This window comes from Phaseolus vulgaris, chromosome 1, assembly GCF_000499845.2.
Source record: "Phaseolus vulgaris cultivar G19833 chromosome 1, P. vulgaris v2.0, whole genome shotgun sequence".
NCBI classification, from domain to species: Eukaryota; Viridiplantae; Streptophyta; class Magnoliopsida; order Fabales; family Fabaceae; genus Phaseolus; species Phaseolus vulgaris.
In genome coordinates this window covers 49,467,877-49,486,981 of record NC_023759.2, presented here as the reverse complement: position 1 = coordinate 49,486,981, position 19,105 = coordinate 49,467,877, and the positions used below count along the sequence as shown (strand labels likewise).

General features: G+C 33.8%; 3 protein-coding genes across 3 annotated transcripts; 2 read left to right on the top strand and 1 right to left on the bottom strand.

The window, feature by feature from the left end:
- Nucleotides 1-791: 791 nt before the first annotated feature.
- On the top strand, nucleotides 792-3,472 carry LOC137815045 (uncharacterized). Its single transcript, XM_068618066.1, has 4 exons — nucleotides 792-1,401; nucleotides 1,587-1,861; nucleotides 2,999-3,131; nucleotides 3,226-3,472. The coding sequence occupies exons 1-3, from the start codon at nucleotides 1,089-1,091 to the stop codon at nucleotides 3,062-3,064; spliced, it is 654 nt and encodes a 217-aa protein (XP_068474167.1). The 5' UTR covers nucleotides 792-1,088; the 3' UTR covers nucleotides 3,065-3,131; nucleotides 3,226-3,472.
- Nucleotides 3,473-5,359: 1,887 nt separating this feature from the next.
- On the top strand, nucleotides 5,360-10,992 carry LOC137815044 (nuclear pore complex protein NUP88). The gene is made up of 9 exons (XM_068618065.1): nucleotides 5,360-5,775; nucleotides 5,857-6,008; nucleotides 6,470-6,592; nucleotides 7,258-7,402; nucleotides 7,526-7,587; nucleotides 7,853-8,069; nucleotides 8,202-9,110; nucleotides 9,503-9,752; nucleotides 10,234-10,992. The coding sequence occupies exons 1-9, from the start codon at nucleotides 5,509-5,511 to the stop codon at nucleotides 10,512-10,514; spliced, it is 2,406 nt and encodes an 801-aa protein (XP_068474166.1). The 5' UTR covers nucleotides 5,360-5,508; the 3' UTR covers nucleotides 10,515-10,992.
- Nucleotides 10,993-12,946: 1,954 nt separating this feature from the next.
- LOC137815043 (3beta,22alpha-dihydroxysteroid 3-dehydrogenase-like) lies at nucleotides 12,947-18,585 on the bottom strand. The gene is made up of 8 exons (XM_068618064.1): nucleotides 17,765-18,585; nucleotides 16,359-16,508; nucleotides 15,977-16,225; nucleotides 13,928-14,014; nucleotides 13,705-13,783; nucleotides 13,502-13,608; nucleotides 13,285-13,418; nucleotides 12,947-13,193 (listed from the first exon to the last, which is right to left on the bottom strand). Exons 1-8 carry the CDS (start codon nucleotides 18,278-18,280, stop codon nucleotides 13,091-13,093), a joined length of 1,425 nt encoding a protein of 474 aa, XP_068474165.1. The 5' UTR covers nucleotides 18,281-18,585; the 3' UTR covers nucleotides 12,947-13,090.
- Nucleotides 18,586-19,105: the final 520 nt, after the last annotated feature.

Genomic DNA, 19,105 nt, shown 5'->3' with positions numbered 1-19,105 from the left:
TTTTTTTTTCTTTTAATAATACATTTATATCATATAATTTTCATAAATATCTATTTTATTTCGAAAAACATGTACATTTTGGGTTGTATATTTTTTTTATCGGATGTACAAATTTTATTTTATTGTATTTTTTTCTTGTCATTTAAATCTCGTTTAAAATGAAATGGGATGTATTTTTATATATTTTTCTCTTAATTATACATTTATATCATATAATTTTTCATAAATATTTATCTTTATTCGAAAAACATGTACATTTTCTGTCTATATTTTTTTTATCGGATGTACAAATTTTATTTTATTGGGCTTTTTTTCTTATCATTTAAATCTTGTATAAAATGAAATGGGATGTATTCTTGTATTTTTTTTTCTTTTAATAATATATTTTTAATGTGATAATAAATAATTGTTGTTATTTAATTGAAATATTAAATTTATAATAATATCTAATATAATAACTTTTATGAAAAAGAATAGAATGGGGGTGTATACTTTACCCTTCACTCTCTCATTATGGAAGCCTTTGATGATAAGTTTTTAATACGGAAAATAGCAGAAAAAACTTTTTTTAGAAAATTCACATGATAAAGATTCAAGATTCATGTTTTATCCCAAATCCCAGCACAAACATATTACATATGGGATGACGTGGTACATCACCCATCAACAAGCACCAGCAACAATCACGGGACACGTGTCGAAGAAGTAGAAGTGAATTTCGTAGGTGGTGCATACACAGGGAATAAGCCTCACCAAATAAAATAAAATAAAAAAACAAAACATGAAAACATAGATATAAAGTTAATTGTGCGTTAAGGTTTTAGGTATTGCCGTTGGTTTGGAGAGAGAAAGAGTATGATCAGGGTCCCTCTACATGTTCGTGTAAAGTCCCAACCTAGCATTTGTCATCACTCAAATAGTGGACAAGTCCGGTCAACTTTGTAACCTTGGCCTGCACCTTCCTTCGTTTCACCCTCTTAATTAAACCCTTCTCCCTCGTTCCCCTTGTCATCACAACACAACAACAACACACATCACAGACTCTTCCTTTCTGCAACAAAACCACATATTACAAGCTCTCAGCCACCATGAGTGGGAAACACTACCAAATCACAGGATCCACCATGGGTTTCTCCTCAAAAGAAGACAAATCCAAGAGAATAATGAGGGGCTTCAAGACTCTGTTCTTCTTGATCACTATGGTTATATCGCTTCTTCTGTTCTCTGCCCCGGTTCTCCTTGTTATTGCCGATGCACTCCTCCCTTCGGCTCTTCTCTCAACCATTTCCCCCTCCTCTTTCTCCTTGGAAAATCTCGCTTCCCATTTCCACCACTACGATTTCCGATCCTCCCTCATTGATATTCCCCTTATCTCCATAATACGATCCTTCATCATCTTCTGTAAGTACACACACTACAAGAACTATAATTACCCACCAAACATTTTATATGTATTTTTTTCTTGAAAAAAAATATCATTACCAGTGATCATAGTGACCAATTTTTTTTAATCAAGGTGAAGTTTTGTAGTGATTTTCGATGACCCTTTTGAAGGTTGTTTAATGGGTTGTTAACTTTTCTTTCAGGTGTTTATAGTTTGTGTGATGGACCAAGGCTTTCGCACGGACCTTATTTGGGGATTACGACCATGTGTTCTGTTTTGTCTCTGATGTTTGTGTCGTTGAAGGCTGTTTACATCTTCAGTGTTTGGGGGTTAGATCGAAGTGGGCATGTTGGAGGAACCGAAATAGCTCTGTTCGTGTGCTCTTGTGCGTTGGCCGTGGGGCATGTTGTCGTGGCCTACAGAACAAGTTGCAGGGAAAGAAGAAAGCTTTTGGTCTACAAAATTGACATTGAAGCTGTAAGTGTCTCCTCCCCTTGCACACGCTATTTTCCTTTCCACCAAAGCTAAATTCAACTTTAAAATTAAAATTATTGCGTGTGTTAGTGGAACAAGATAGTTTTGCAAAACGCTGTGCTTTTGGAAATTCGTATCCTTTTGCTAGTGAAAATTCAAGCTAATTCCTCTTTCTTAATCGTTTTTGGTGACGCGGGGTTTACACGGAGAGAATTTTTGTGTGGTGGGAAGGACCCACTAAGTACCGTTTTTTATGATCAAGGAAACTTCAGTGAGTGCATTATTTATTATTGACCTTAGTACAGTAGAAGAACAATTATGGTATGTTATTAGTGTATTAATTGATGGTTTAGAATTATCTTCTGCTCTAAAACTTTTCCTACACAGAAAAGTATATAAGGGTTGGTTTTGATTTTCCCTGCCTCTCTGGAAGGTCAATGGTTTGGTTTGTTGACAACTCCTATTGAATGCAGAAAAGCAAAATTCAAATTAAGTCATGCATTTTATTTTATTTTCAGCTTTGGCAACATAGTTCATTGACTTCTCCAAACAGCCAAATTGAGCTGGTTGGAAAAATTGGGCAGAAAGTGGGTCATATGGGGATGTTGGACTCCTCATATATCGTCTATGCAAATTATTCTTCCAAATGCTTGAATCCTAACAAAAATTTACCAAAAAACTTTTTGTTTCTTATACTTGATTCAAATAAGACTTGGTCTCACAGATATGAATCCTCTTTTGAAATCTCCTTGAGCCTTAAAATAACCAAAGTCGATAATATAATATAATATAGTTTAGAAATATCTAGATATGTATTTGATCATGTGCGTATGCAGAGATATGTTTAATCGTTAAAAAATATTAGTATTATTTATTTTCTTACCTAAGATCATGGCCTTCACTGTTGGCACCCTGCAAGTTGAGGGTTCCCCACTACTAACAACTGTTGCTGATAGACAGCTTTCTCTCACCTAGTCACACGACATAAACAAGTTATTCCCACGTGCTTACCTCATACCATATGTAATAATAATAATAAAAAAAAAAAACAATTATTCTCATATTTTTACATGTTTATCTGAAGAAACAGAAACAAAACGATGAAGACATTTAATCATGTTCCACTTTTGATATCTACAGATTTCAGCTTGCAAAAATGGGTATCCCAGGTATCTCAAGATTCTTCAGGAAGAACGAATCAAATGAACTACTGTGCCGCTCGAAGATCTAAGTAAATATCATATATGTTTTGCGAGGGTCAAGAGTTGCTACGGTAATTATTTTTAATTACTTTTTTTGGTAAAATTAAACAGTGATTAGCGAAATTAAAAAAATCCTAAATGTTTTTTTTTTTTCTGTTATGTCAGGTTTATCCAAAGGATGCTAGCAACTTTGGCACCTAACTTTCTAACCTCGGATACTGTCAGTTTACTGCTACCAGGATACATAAAGTTGTTGAATGGTGTTTAGGTATAATTATAATCGGTATATGTAATAGAGCTTCATCTTTAGCCATTTATATGTATCTATTTTCTTTTCTTATTTATATTCTTCCTTTGGAATTATTTCCTGTATATCTTATTGTGAATATATATAAACACTTTTTAATAAAAATTTATGTTAAAATGATCATAACAGTTTTTATTCGAAGAAAAATGAGGTGAATAAACTTTATATAGTTTAAAATCTGCTCATGTCGCACACATGTATTGAAAACTGATACTTGTGTAACATATATCGGACACGGACAGTTGTAAGACATGTATCGATAAAGTGTTTAAATTAGAAAAAATTGTTGGATTTCTGACAATTTTAATACAATTTTAAAAAAGAGAAATACATTAATTTTCTAAAACCTAAAGCTTATTTTATAAAAATAAGGAACAAATCTTTTTTAACCAGCAATAAGAAATATCTTTCTGTTAAAAAAAAATTGAAACATATTTATACACATAATTTTTTATTGTCAATTTATATAAATTTAATGTTTCCATATCCTGCAATTTAGAGATTATACTATATTCGTTTTGTGTTGTATTAGTGTTCTTGTTAGTATTTTACTACATAACTTTAAGGGAATGTGAAAATGGCTTTTCAGCTCAGTAAACATTTATTTATAATACTTGTGTCACTTGAGTTTAAATATATTGCTCTGGGTTAATCTTTTCAATATTTTTTGTTTTTAGAGAGGAATAAAGTTTGTCTGAAAGGTTCTCTTCACACATTGGAATATTTTTCGTACATATAAATATGAAAGAGGAATTTCAGCAATGTATTGTATATTATTCGGTAAGTGAGAAACTTATTTATTGGAATATTGTCATACGTTAAAGTTACAACTCTCTCGTTTTATTTTTTTGTATATGATTTTTAAATTGAACTCAAAATTAGATGTTTTAGAATCTGAATCTCAAACACCATTATTATTTTTAATACATTGCACCCAACTTTCATCTACCACTCCTACACCATAAAAAAATAATAATATCAAAGTGTGTTTGTTATAACAACTAAAAAATAAAACTATATCCTAAATCAAATTATCCGAAATATTCATGAATTACATAATTTTAAAATATTTTTAAATTATACAATCTGAAAAAGTTTAATATACGAAATAACAATATATGTTTCGTTACCTTATCGAATATATCATTTTTGGATTTTTTATTATTTTTGAATTAATTATGAATGCAATTAATTTGTTTTAAAGAGTCATTTTTTATTTTAAATATAAATAATTTATTTAATGCAAATATTTTTTTTAATAAGAACAATACTCACTTAAAACAAACACAATAAATATTGATAATATATAATATATTAATGATAAAAAATTATGTATAAAATCATAGTCAAATTTAAAAATATAAAACCTAATTTTACAAAACCTAACTACATTGAAAATTGTCTAAGAACTATAATTATGTCTCTTTCGCATATGTCTTAGAGCATGTGAAATGACTTCTTATCCATGATGTCACAAGCTAACTGCAATATATTATGAGTTTCATCCTAAATATATATTCATTGAAATTAAGTTAAGAACTTGAATATTTTAAATAAAAAACAATGATAACACAATAATGAAAATAATTTACCAGGCAAGCAAGCTCCTATTGTGATGACGATCATGTTTGATTGTAATTTCCTACATAAAATTCCAACATATTATTAAAAACCAAAATCAAACATCAAAATTTAAAAATGTATTATAAATTCACCAATTCATAAGTCAAGAAAAATGTATTTTGGATTCACTAATCCATAAATAAAAACAAATGCATTTCAAATCTATCAATCCATAAATGCCACAAAACCCAATTTTTTCTAAACCTCACAACGATGTCTTTTCAAATAAAAATGATAAGACTAATTTTGATATTTTAAAAAATGTAGGACTGCAAAAAGAAGTACCATGAAAATCATCCAAAGCTCATGCGGCCTTTTGGGCCTCTTCAGTCCAGTAAGAAAAGAGGGCAAACAAAAAAAAAGTGTTCAAAATTTTAAAAAACAAAGAGCGAGTACGACGTCGTTCTTACGCATCGAGGAAGCACCCCGCCGGAAAGAAAAACAGCAAGGGTTCGAACTGCGAAAGTGAAACTCGAAGGAAGAAAGAACGAAGCACAAAGCACAAAGCAGCAACAACCATGAGAATCACGTTGGAGCCGAGCTCGGAGCCGAGCCCAAGCCACTCCCAAACTCCCAAAGACGAAGTCGAGTGGGTCCCGCTTCCCAAGCATCCTCTCTTCACCGCACACGGCGGCGCCAACATTGCCGCTTACCGGAATCTCCTGGCCTGGGACGGAGCCTCGCGCCTCTACTTCTGGGACGCCAACAACCGCTTCCTCCACCGCCTCTCTCTCCGACTTGGCGACCCCGATCCCTCTTCCGTCCTCGCCTCTTCGCCCTCGAAGGTCTCTCTCTCTCTCTCGCATTTAGATTTTCGTACAAACGGAATGCAATGATATGCTAATTCGTTATTGAATTTGAAACAGGTGTTGCAAGCGGACGCGGTGCTCGATTTCGACGTCCACAAAATCTCCATCAACAGGAACGGAACAGCAATACTCCTTTTCGGTTCCGAAACGCTCTCTGTCATGTATCTCTACGGACGCGCATCTAAGAAGGATGTGAACTTGATTTGCAGGTACAATTGCAAGTTGAACTTACTACTATAATATGCTTTTTCTCTGCTACTGGATAATCTCAGTTGTTTCTTAAATATTTATTGTTTTTTTATTGAAATAAATTGTTTTCGAGTTATGTTTATAGGATTTTCAAGTTTATTCCCGAGTTGCATTGCATAGGAAGAAGGTTATGGTTATAAATTATAGGAAAAATGATTGAGGGACATGTATGTGCTGCTTGAGCTAGATACCAAGAGAGGGATAGAGATAGAAGGGAAAGAAATGTAGGTATGATATGATGAAAAGGGAGATAGAGAGAAGGGAAGAGCGTCTATTAGGTATATACACTATTCAGGTTTCTCAGCGTATCAATACTCTGTAATGGGTGTGTGCATTTTTTTTTTATGTTGCTGGAGTTATGAGCTTTTCCTTACCATCATAGAATTTTTAACCCTTTTTTTTTCTTGACATCTTGTTGCAGGACTATTACTGTTGGTTCTCATGCACATTCCACTGGTGGCAATGATATTCGGGTGTTACAAGTATTATGGCACCCTTACAGTGATACTCATTTGGGAATTCTTTCTTCTGACTCAGTTTTCAGGTAAGCTTTTTTTATAATGATGTAGGATAATCAATATTATTTGCAGTGGTGTGGTGTGACTTATAAAACATGGATTTTGGTTATTCAATGGGTCATCTTGGTTTATGCTAGACTGAACTGAAAAGATATTGCTTTTGGAATGGCTTCAAATGCAATGCTGAGATTTAGAAAATGAAAGGCTACAATTCTACAAGGGAATAAATATATCAGTTTGATATTGTAATAGGTTAATTTTTTTTTATGGCAAATCCTGTAGTCTTTCTAATGTTATTATCTACATTAGTATGAGAATAACAACTTAACAAGCCTTGCTGATATGGGCTCCCATCCCATTTTCACCAGAAAATAAAAAATTCCATCGAGCCATTTGTTTTTAAGTCTGGGTCCTAATTTTGTTCACCCTTATATCTAATAGTTAAATTTTATAATTACGTTTGAAATTTCATTCTCTTGGATTTTGATTGAATTATTTTCGTGTGCATAATATGTCCCGTAGTCATATAATAGTCATGTACTTGTTTTAACACCAACATGTCGTACTGATGCCATTTATTTATTTATTTATTTATTTTGTGTATATCTGTTCTTTCTTGGTTGGATAAGACATTATTTAACTGTGAGTTATGTTGTCATGTTTCCCTCTAATTGCAAACTCATCTTTGTAGACTTTTCAACCTGGCTGTGGATCCTTTGCAACCAGAGCAAGAATATTATTTACAGCCTGTTGAGCCGGGTAGATCTAGAAATGCCTCATCAGTGTGCCCAGTTGATTTTTCTTTTGGGGGTGACCACTTATGGGACAGGTTTAGTGTAAGTTCTGGTGTTATTTTTATTTAACGGTTTCTAAATATTCTTTTTTGCCCATTTTACATTATCTACTACTGCATTTCTTTAATTAGTTTTAAACATTTTATTTATTGTGCTACTTAACAGGTTTTTATTTTGTTCAGTAATGGGGCTATCTATGTACTCTGCCCCATTGTTCCATTTGGAAGGTATTTTATTGCTCTTATTTCATCTGTCTCTCTTACTGCAGAAATGTCACCAGTACTTCCTGGATTATGGTTATGTTTGGAAAAGGCATTTATAACGACATAAGCACTTGTATAAATAATATGAAAAAAATTAACCTTATTTCCTCTTCAACTATTGATAAGCTGTTTACCCATAATAAATCTTGATATCATCTAGATAGAGTTATTTATATATAATGTTTGTACCCTACTCATATTTTTTTATTTTTTCTCTGCTTCTCCACAGTCTCTTCAAATGTGAGTCCTTGGTAGAAATATATAATGATGCTCACACATTTGGAATAATATCAGCCAACTCTGTTGCTGCAAGTAATTCAAAGTTGGCAATCTCCTGGTTAGAAGCAACATTTCCTGAGTTACAGAACCAAGACACTGAAGGAGACAGTCTGTCCTTGCTAAGAGCTCATGCTTATTCTTTATTTGATGCATCTCTTGTCTTGCAGGTATACATATAGTCTAAACTAGACTTTTGTCGGCTGTGTTATCAATTGATGGAAAAGTGCCTGTCAGATTGTTCCATTCCATCAGTTGCAGTGTTATGCAATATGATTTTATGTTATGTTTTGAATTTGTAGGGACCTCTGCGAAGAGTAGGTCAGGATGGAAATGAAGATTCATTTGGTTGTAGTGCAGAATGTGAAGGTCGTGCAGTTAGTTTTCTGTACAATTTAGTCAGTAAAGACTCTATTTTGGTGACTGCCTGGAGTGGTGGGCAATTGCAGATAGATGCTCTAGCCGATGAGATCCAACCTGTCTGGTGTGTTGGTAGTCCGCCTCGTCTTCGTGTTGATTCCCATGACCAAATTCTTGGCCTTGCTATGATTTGTGAGTCAATTACCTGCAGTAGTCTGGGGAAGGTTGATCATAATGCCTGGTTGGGTAATCCACCCCCTTTACTGAGACTGGCTATTGTTGATTTGGCTCTGCCACGAAGAGCAGAAAGTGGTTATAATATTTCTTTGTTCATTGATATGCTTATGCCAGAAAGAATATATTCCCTTCATGATGGAGGGATTGACTCAATAGTTTTACATTTTCTTCCATTTACTAGTCAGTCAAATGGCAAGGATGATACAATGAAAACACCGTCTGTGCACCCTGTGTTAAATACTTGCCAGAGTCGATACACCTCAGAGCCCTCAATTTGTGGCTTTGCGTCTTTATCAGATTCATTTGGATATTCATGGATTGTAGCTATTACACTTTCTCTTGAGTGTGTTGTGCTTGAGATGAAAAGTTGGAACCTCTTGCTTCCAGTAAGCATTGATTTGGAGAAGAAACCCATTTCATCAGAGGGGGAATCAAAGGAGAGAGATATACCAACAATAATTAGCAAAGAACTACTTAGTGGACCCAAGGAGGTACTTGTTCCCCATGCCTCTCCAAGTTTGCGTTCTGTTGCAGCTGATTCAATTGAAGGTCGATCAACATTACATCAGTATTTCAAGCTGTTTCATGAAACTTATGTGGAGTATGGACATAAGGTATGACTACCATAGTGTCCCAGCCTTTTATGCTTGATTCTGATTTATCCGAGTCCTTATTCTGATCTTGTTTATTAATCATATTTGCTCATTCAGTAGTATTCTCAAATTTTGGCCAAAACTGAAGTAATAATTTTAGGCCAAGAGTCATTAATAAATGTTATCAGATGAAAGTTTTTTATGACTACTTGTGCAATATATTTGCATGATAAGATCGCTTTAGAAAAAATTAGACATTGTATGTTATTCTGTGAATTGACGCAGTTCATTAAAATTTGATCCATTAGTTCTTTATTCTATGTGCTATGTACGCTAAATGAATGGGTTTCTAAAATCAGCTATGATTTTTATAATAACTGTTGGATCTCTTCCATTGCATTTTGTCATAATAGGTGTACTTGGAGCTCAAGCATCACGCACCTCAGTTGAAGAAAATCATTAATGACCAACATTCTCGTTTAGGCGATGCACAACAGAAACTTTTGAACGGTGAGGAGAAAGAGGCTATATTAAAGAAAAGGTTAGATCGTGCTATTCAAATGCACAATTCTTTGGAAGAGCGCTTGCAACAATTAAGGAACATGCCTTGTGCTCACAAAAAACCACTGTCCAGAGCAGAGCGGCAGTTTAAATCAGAGCTTGGTAATGGATGTTCGATCCCTTACTTATACTATTTGTCTGTTAATGAAATTTTTGAATACCTTTTCTCAAAGATTCATATTTAAATCCGGATCAAATAAACATTTTTATTAATACTTCTAGAAGAAAAAAAAAGATAAAATGAATGAAGTTTTTCTCATAGACTAAAATCAGCTTATGTATTGTAAGTTCTAAAACAGTTTAGATACAAGTTAATTGCACAAGTTGATTTTAGTTTATAGATGTTCTATTCATTTTACTTTCTTGTTTTCATTTTTTACAAGTTGTTATAGAAGTGTATACATATAAAAGCAATAATAGTATGCTTTTAAGAAGAGCTCTGCCTGAATCTAGACATATTTATTCTCTAGCTGTCTCTTTTCTTTTCCTGATACACCATTCCCCATTCTGCATCATCATCTTTGGTCATTTCTATCTACTGAGAATTTTTTTCAAAAGCACTAAATCACTCCTTTTTTTCCAGACCGCTTTAAGGAAGTTGAGTTGGATGCTTTGCATTCTTCTGTTGATGCACTAAGTGCAAGGCTGAGAAGGCACTTGCAAGCTTCGAAAGCTAATCAGCAACAGAAAACAGCTGGGAAGAAAACTCATGCTGGAGACAATCAGATATCCATGCTCAAATCATCTCTTGAAAAACTCTCACTTGTAAATACTGAGAATTCAAAGAAAGTTAAACTCGTGGAGTCTACATTGAGAAACAAAGAAAGAAGCAGCGGCAGAGAATCAAGTCTGCCTTTGGTCTAAAACCTTCCTATGGTATTTGCTTTCTTATCCGGACTTGTGAGGTTTGAATTATGATCCTGTTGTGTGCACTCCACTAGTATAGTCACCTCCAATTGTCTCGCCAAAATTTGGGAGTGAAGTTAACATATTTACATTGGAAAATACATTCATGTCAACACCAATAGGAAAAAGAAGGTAGCCAACTTTGTTGTACACTTCACCGAACCCCCCTTATCAACATGTCATTGTCAGAGAAGAAATGCCAAGAAACCATGGTATTTCCATTCTTAGTTGAATGGAACATGCAAGAGACCGGCTTTTCAGTTGCCTTCATTGAAATTAGAGTTGTCCAAAAAATCATGTACTTGAATTTGTTTACTGTATGAGCTGCAAAGGGGTCCATAACATACCTTGGTGAAAATCCCTGGCTATATATATTAGTGTAAAACCAAGAGAAAAAAAAGTTAAATATCATGCATAATCAACATCATTGTCATTAGGAAGGAGTGAGTAAAATGGATGAATTAAACAGAACTAACTGAATTAAGTAATTCGGACCAATTGAATTTAACTGGATTATTAAAATTGGTTGAACAATCTAAATTGGCGAACTATTTTAAACATATATCTTATCTTAGAACAGTTTTTTTTATATATATTTTTTAATTACACAAAGTACAATTAAGTTTGAACAGTTTAATTTAATGAAAATTCAATTTTAAAATCTGGACTGGAGTAGTTTGGTTTGGATATTTTAAACCAGTTCAATTTTTTAATGCACTTTAGTTTTGTTTTGGTTTGGTTTAGTTTTATTCTTCTAGACAGTCTTTGTTTAGTTCTATTATTTTACAGTCTAGCTGTAACTGAAATTGCTGATGAATACACCCGTTCTGTTTTTAGAAATTAAGTAATAAGAAATTTCTGAATAAAAAACTTCCAAACTTTTCATAAGTTCTTGAAAAATGATGACACAAACTCGAATAGTAAAACACACTGGCAATTCTAATTCTAAGTGCAAAAGAGTCCTTTTCAATAAATAAGGCAGAGTAGTTTTCAATGTTCAGTATAGAATAAATTATAACTGCTTCAATATCAAGTCTACAAGACAGACTTGTTAGGATAACTTACTAGATTTGAAGTGCTTTGATTTTAAAATAAAGTTTCACAAAATTATGGAAAAAAATATAAATTATTTTTAATCTCGATTTTTAAATTATGTCAGACTAACAGATTGGTCAGAACAACGGATGTAATGATTCCTAAATAATGCCAAAATTGGAAACATTGCCTTTATACCTTTCTGAATAAATTAATCCTTTCCAAAAAAGTTTAAATGGATTTTCTTAAAACTAAATAATTGGTGCATAAACTAATTGTTATTAATTAGATTTAACTTTAAAAAATATTTTGTTTTTTTTTCTGAGAAAAGTATTTATGGATAAATTTATATAAAGATGCCCTTCTGTTTATTTTCAGTGGATTAGTCTTCAAAGACGTACAGGTCCAATACCTTTCCATTAATGTTGCAATTCATAAAACATAGCAGGCCATTCACAAAGTTTTATTTATTTAATTCACAGATTTGTTTGTGGAAATTCTTCTTGCATCTCGTGCATTCCTTGCTGCACCCTCATATTTTAAAAATATTTAAACTAACCTTTAATATTTTTTATTAAACTTTTTAAAAAAATAAAATTGGAATGTGGAGATTTTTAGGATTAAGAGTTAAAATTTGTGTTTTTTTTTTCTGAAAATAAAAATTTTATATTTCCAATTGTATATTCTTGATCATAAATTTAAAAATTTGTATTCTAAAATTATATAATCCGAAATAGATTCTTATTATACTTTTGTGCAGAAAGAAATCACAGGGTACAAGAATAAATCGCTTTTGTCTGTTTTGTCCCTGTCTATAAATTAGCACGCTAAGGCCTTTTTTGTTTGGCCCAGTATAAGAGCGCTCTTGCAATGTTGTATTATCGTGTTAGAAAGCAATTGAAAGAATGAAAACTGTGTAAATTTCAAATATAATTTTGTTATCATTTGAATAAATTTCAATAAACATTTGTATTTCAATTTTATTCTCAAAATAATCTTTCAAATTGTTTTAAAAAATAATATATTTATTAAAAGGGTAAGATTATTGTAGTAAAAATTTTACAAAAAATGTCATTTATTATTGCTCGACACATGGGATAGAAATCATAAACTGCTGTCATTATATTATAAATCAAATATAGTTCCATTTTTTTTAGTTCTCTTACATGTATTGATGAGTGATCTTCATGATACTTTTCTTTTTATTTTGATACCTCTGGTATCGATGAAACCTCTGCAGGATATGATTAAATTAAGTTGAATCGAACTATTTGTGTCTTTATTTTATCCAACAATACCTTTTAAATAAAGTTGAATAGTGCTAAATTTCTTGCAAAGTTTTCTGAGAGAAGAACTAACTAAAATCATACATGAATTGCTAAAGTGAAATATAATTTTAATTATTTATTCATATATGATGAACATGAACTTATTAAATTGATCTACGCTGAGCTTGCTCTGTGCCTTCTCTATCTGTTATGCTCTTAGTTTTGATGTTGCTATACATGGTTTGCACTTCTATGCTTCACAATAATGGGATACCTCTTCTGCGTCCTAGTTGTTGGGAAAAACACCAACTTATCTTCCTCGGCAGGAACCCAACTGCCATGAATTGAAAGCACGAGATTAGTGACAGATTAAAATTATGCACCATAATTAACATATGCATAGTAACTATACAAAATGTTTGTACCTAAAGCGGGTGACAATGCGGTGAAGGAAGACAGAAAGTACAACTCTGGCTAGCTCATAACCAGGGCACAACCGTGGCCCTCCCCCAAAAGGTGTATAAACATTCCCCGGGTTTGCTGCTTCTGATGAGTTACTCTGATAAATTTTGAGCACTCACTGGTAAGTGACAAGAATAAAAATTTATTGGAGACTGAACTTAGTAATAAGGACTGAAGTACCTGCCATCTCCAGGGATTGAAGGTGCGTGCATCTTTGTAATATTCAGGATTCAGATGTACAGCACGAAATGATGCAAAGACCTTCCATCCCTTAGGAATAGTGTAACCTATTACAAGTGAAGCATTCAAAATTTGTTGTGAGTAAATTGCAATGTGCACTTTCTCATAAGTCTAAATTTTACAACCTTTTTGTTGTGGGTTACCTTTTATGTTGATGTCTGTTGTTGCTCTTCTAAATATCCCACCAATTATGTTAGCCACCCTCAAGGTCTCATTCACAACCTGTATTGCACAAATGATTAAAAAACAAGGAAAGGGCATGATTAAAAGCACCGACAAAATCAATAGTAGCTGTTGCTCCACATCCTCACTGTTAATGTTATGAAACATTGAGCATTGAGTTACACATGTATACTGTATACTTACACATTGGGTAAAAACCATTGACTTGTAATCCGTCCATTCCAGTGGTGCCCCTGGGTCACTCCTTGCTCTGATTTGGTCATGTTCTTCCTGTAAATAACACAATCAAAGTCTAAAAAGTGTCATTCACAGTCACAGTTATATTATATGTTAATTGAGTTTTATTAACGCCAACATTAAAAATCACTGTTATAAGTCGTTTATAGATGGGTCTACAGTATGAACATACACTAATTTGAGATTAAGGAACAATTTATCCTGATTAACATGCTGATACCAGTTTAAATCTAAAAAGATTTACTGCCATTACAAATAGTTGAAGGATTCAAAGTTATACTCATCCACCACGTGGGGTTTGGGACTAATATGACACTGTCACCTTTCACTTAATTGCGATCGTGTGATCATAAATAGTCATTGAAATTAGAGCCACACGACTTCCCATGCACGGCCATGGGACCGAGAGGTCCAAGGAGATAAGTCCGCGGCAAAACAAGTTCTGCAAACACAAAAAGTACTTTCTGCAGAGTGCAGCAGATGATGCAGACGCACGGTGGCAAGGGCCTTTCCGTCTTTCCACACCACACAGCCGTGATCAGGTCAAAAAGACCAACACCAAGCGTGAGCTTTGAATGTAATAATTTTGCCTCTTGGTTCCACCAGTGTCTCCTATGACTTTTTTTTCTTGTCTACTTTTCTATTACGTTTTCACACCATCATTTATTTCCCCTATTAAATCAAATCCTGGCTATTAATATTTTTCTTTTCTAATGAAACATTATCTCTGTACGTATATAAGAATCAAAATCTTTTTAATATATTTAGAAGATCCAATTATTTGAAAGCACTTGTGTTGGGATTTTGTTGCGATGTGAAGTTAGTATGATATGGATCATGTCATAAAATGACAAAAGACTTGGACACGGGCGGTGAGCAAGAATCATTGATTGGTGAAATGAATATATGGAGTCAATGGTGAAATGACCCTAGATAGATCACCATCTCAATCTGACCACTAAAACCTGCCCATATTCCTCCCCCCTCTTTTGTGTCTGCTCTCAGACATGACAAGCGTGATTGGTCTCAAGTTTTCAACCATATTAACTACGGTGATAATTTTAAGGAGTCAGGCTTTAACTACAGGGTTTGAATTCAGTTGAATTGAGTATTAATTTAACGTGCACAAAACAACAAAACCAGACATAAAATCTTTTCCTGTGTCTGGCAGTGTCCTAGGGAAAACAAAAAAAGGAATCCTACATTAATTACCACTTCATAGTCATACTTGTCCAAATTTAGATTACTAGAATTAACCATTTTTTATAAACAACTTAACAAAATTTGGTTTCCTAATGATTGTCATAATAGTCAGAAGTATGATGAACGAATTTTTTTACTACTTCATTCTTTTTCTTTTATATTTTTAAGATTAGTGCAGAATAAAATAAAATAAAAATAACGTTTTTCAATAAAATGAGTATATAGTTTCTTATTTTTACTTTCATCTTTCCATCTAATAACGTTTTTTTAATAAATGTACGTTCAAGTTATTTAAAATTAGAAGACACATAATAGTATAATACTATATATATATATATATATATATATATATATTTAAAATTCAACGTATAAAAATAATTCCTTTTCAGAATTAAGTCGGGTCGAGGTGGAGACAATGAGTATAAAGGATCAGATAACGAAAACGAGGTTCCAACGGAAGCACACCACACGGTGGAGTGGCGGTGGAGTGGTGGTGGTCATGGACATAGACAGGGTGGTGGGGTTGCTTGCAGCTACAACCATTCGGTCCAGAATGCCCAAATGAAATCATATCATAAAAATTCCAGAATTATAATAAAGACACAAATTCTTAAAAATTAAGCAAAGTAAATAAGATAGCTAGGTGATAGGTTTTTGTGAGGTAGACCACTAATTTTGGGAATCATGTTCTACGTAAACAAACTTTAATTTGTCACATATAAAGAATATTCTCATGATCATATAAATAAATAAGGCACAGTACTATAGTGCTTGCTTAGGTTTGCTACGTACCTTGAGCTGTGCCAGGGCCAGAGGAGTCTCAGTGAGGAACTTGACTGCAAGAGTCATTATGGTAGAGGTGGTCTCGTAACCGGCGACGAGCAAAGCCAACAAAAAATCCACTATTTGCTCGTCGGAAAAGTGGTCACCAGAGGCCAATAGTGCCCCTAGCATGTCACTCTTTTTCTCTTTCCCTTCATTATACTCTTCTCTCCTCTGCCTCACTACCAACGTTAGTGCCTCTGCCACCTTTGTTCTTGCCTGCAAAATCAATTCATATTCACTAATCACGTGCCACGTTATTCACACCCCACATAATTTATATAATTATAACTAAATAATGTTATTAACCCATGAAACGTATTGAAGGAGAGGGAAATTTAGTTGCATGCACCTTGATGGCTCTGCGGTATGTGGTGGAGAAGAGAGGTAAAGGGAGAGTGAAGAAACCTTCAATGACAAGAACATACTCTTTCCTCAAACTCTCAGTCCATTCATCAGGGTCAAAGCTCATCAACTGCTTCACTGTTAGCTCAAACGTAATCTGCAGAAGTACTGTTGTCAAAACAATTATCCATAATCACTCGCATCATCATTGCACAAACATTGTTAGCAATTTGGGGAATAAAAACATGAGTAGTTGAAAAGGAATTACTAAAAGGCAAACAACCCTCCTTTTCCACATGTCTTATATCATACATACAAACATCTTCATACATGTGCATGCTCACCCTACATGATGATGACCAAACGTTTAATATGCAGTCGTGATTATTATCCTTTGTAGCCGAAGAAAACCTTTTTCGTTTAAATTAACGTGTGATGCAAAGGCTCATGTGCAAGGAAATTGGACACATTGTACCGAACCATGGAATCTGAGTCACCGTCCCCATTTCCATCACGCACATCGCTATCACATGCTAACACGCCCCTATTACTCAATTAATTAGAGACAACTTTCTCCAATTAAACCAAAATTAAATAAAGCAAAACAAAAAAAAAAGAAAAAAAATACTCAAACAGAGACATGAGAGAGAAAGCTTTAAAACTTTCCAGTGCTGGTTAGACACATACACAAAAGTCGCTAATTAGCTTTCAACTAAAAGTAAACAAACAAAACTAGATTTAGATAATAAAATCAGAGAAATTGAGGTGCAGAAACCCAGTCCTGGTCCACCACTTTTCTCTCACTCACAGCCCCCTTATGATACATTATGATGATGAGTCAACTAGCCAAACTCGCCCGAGACATGCTGAGTTGATTCAGCAACACACATACGTATGCCATTGCCCGTAATGATTTGGGAAAGTTAAAACACTATTAATAACACTTTGTCTAATCAGAATTCAAAATTTCACCTTCGTAATCCACAAAGTCATAAAAAGCGCTACACAAACATAATATTCTTGAAATATCCACGACTACAACTATTGTGATCGCATATTTTCTGCAAAATCAATAAATGCAAAGAAACCGCGACCACAACCATATTTAAAACCTTGGACTAATCCATACTGTAGAATAAACGCCACATAACTGTGATCACGACAGAAATTTAAAACCTCGATAATTCAAATGTGAAAAAACTAATTTCAAAAGTCGAATAAAACTTCAATTCTCACAAGGAAACCACAAAACACTAAAACCGCATGGGTTACTAACAGCATCAACAACTTAAAAAAGTCCACCCAAATACCCAAGTGATAAAATTTGTACAAAACTTAAAATATGCAAGTTGGTTTATGTAAAAAACTTATAATATTATTTTATATTCTTATGTTTCGTTATAAGTATTTAACCTTTTTTGCCTGGTCCATGAGAGTAACACGATCGGACCAGGTATCGAGGTTGAGGCCGATGAGGCGGTCGATATGGTGGAGAAGGTGATCCTTGATGATGGAGGAGTTGGCGAAGCTCATGGTGAGCGAGTGCATTCTCTTGTGGAGAGCGCCTTTCATCAACAGAAGAGAGTGTTTTCCAAGCAGGTTCGATATGGAACCGGGGTAACTGCAATCCAACAGCTTCCCTTCGTTCTGCAGAATGAACCGGTTCAGCTCCGGGTCCGCCGAGAACACCGTCGGCTCGCCAAACACGTGCGTCGTGAAGATCGACCCGTAGCGCCTCACGCGCTCGTCCATGAACGGCTCCGGATTGGAACTCTTGTACGCGGATATCAGCTGCAAAGTCTCGCCGATGAACGGAAGGCCGTAGCTCCCCGGCGGCAGCCGAAACTTCCGACGGTTCAACGCGCGGCGGAGGAACATCGCGGCGGCGAAGGCGGCGATTAATAAGAGGAGTGTTGGCAGAGAAACCATTGTCGTAACAGAAGAAGTAGAGAAAAGAAAAAAAGTGTTGTGGATATAAACCCAACGAAACCGTTTTGAATTGTTAGAGAGAGAGAGAAAGAGAGAGAGTGAGAGGGTATTAATAGAAGAGAGGAGGAGCGCACGAGGGGGTGGGGGTACCTCTGTGTGTGAGTGCCCAGTGCTCAGTCTCTAGAAGATGAACAACAAAAGGATCTCTTGTGGCCAAACAAATTCTCTCTCATCACTTTTTTTCCCTTTTTTTCATTTTTACACTCTTTTTATTTTATCTTCTAATTTTTTATATTAAAATAACTAATTCATTAATTGTGGAATTAATTCATTAATTGTGGAATTAATTCATTAATTGTTTAATTAATTCACTGTATTTATTATTTTTTTTCAAAGGAGAGCAAAAAAATGCATGAAAAATTATGTGGGATACATATTAGGATAAGACTTTGGGTGATAGAGGAAACTGAAGAAAGCATTGTACAGTTTTTTTTTTTTTCACGTTTTCGTTGTTGAAAACGAACAAGCCATTGAACACGGTCAAATTTCACAATTGTCAAAAAAATACACCCCTTACAATAAATTTTAATAATATATATATATATATATATATATATTATATTTTTAAATAATAAATAAAAAAAATATAATTGAAATATTATTATTCTGAGTTGTCAAAACACAGAAGTCTTAAATGAAATTAAATTGATAATGAATATTTATTTAATTGTAATTAAATAATAAATACATACTTTAGCATTCTTAATTACATAATAAATATATCTATACATATGTGAAAATAAAATGTAAAAAGTTCTATCATCT

Excerpts from the sequence above, each read along its gene's own strand:
- LOC137815044 (XM_068618065.1), top strand. The coding sequence starts at position 5,509 with ATGAGAATCACGTTGGAGCCGAGCTCGGAGCCGAGCCCAAGCCACTCC. Across the intron at positions 6,593-7,257 it reads TCTTCTGACTCAGTTTTCAG|ACTTTTCAACCTGGCTGTGG; the intron begins GTAAGCTTTTTT and ends TCATCTTTGTAG. Across the intron at positions 9,753-10,233 it reads GCAGTTTAAATCAGAGCTTG|ACCGCTTTAAGGAAGTTGAG; the intron begins GTAATGGATGTT and ends CTTTTTTTCCAG.
- LOC137815045 (XM_068618066.1), top strand. The coding sequence starts at position 1,089 with ATGAGTGGGAAACACTACCAAATCACAGGATCCACCATGGGTTTCTCC. Across the intron at positions 1,402-1,586 it reads ACGATCCTTCATCATCTTCT|GTGTTTATAGTTTGTGTGAT; the intron begins GTAAGTACACAC and ends CTTTTCTTTCAG. Across the intron at positions 1,862-2,998 it reads ACAAAATTGACATTGAAGCT|ATTTCAGCTTGCAAAAATGG; the intron begins GTAAGTGTCTCC and ends TGATATCTACAG.
- LOC137815043 (XM_068618064.1), bottom strand. The coding sequence starts at position 18,280 with ATGGTTTCTCTGCCAACACTCCTCTTATTAATCGCCGCCTTCGCCGCC. Across the intron at positions 13,784-13,927 it reads CAATGGTTTTTACCCAATGT|GTTGTGAATGAGACCTTGAG; the intron begins GTAAGTATACAG and ends TGTGCAATACAG. Across the intron at positions 13,609-13,704 it reads AACAGACATCAACATAAAAG|GTTACACTATTCCTAAGGGA; the intron begins GTAACCCACAAC and ends CACTTGTAATAG.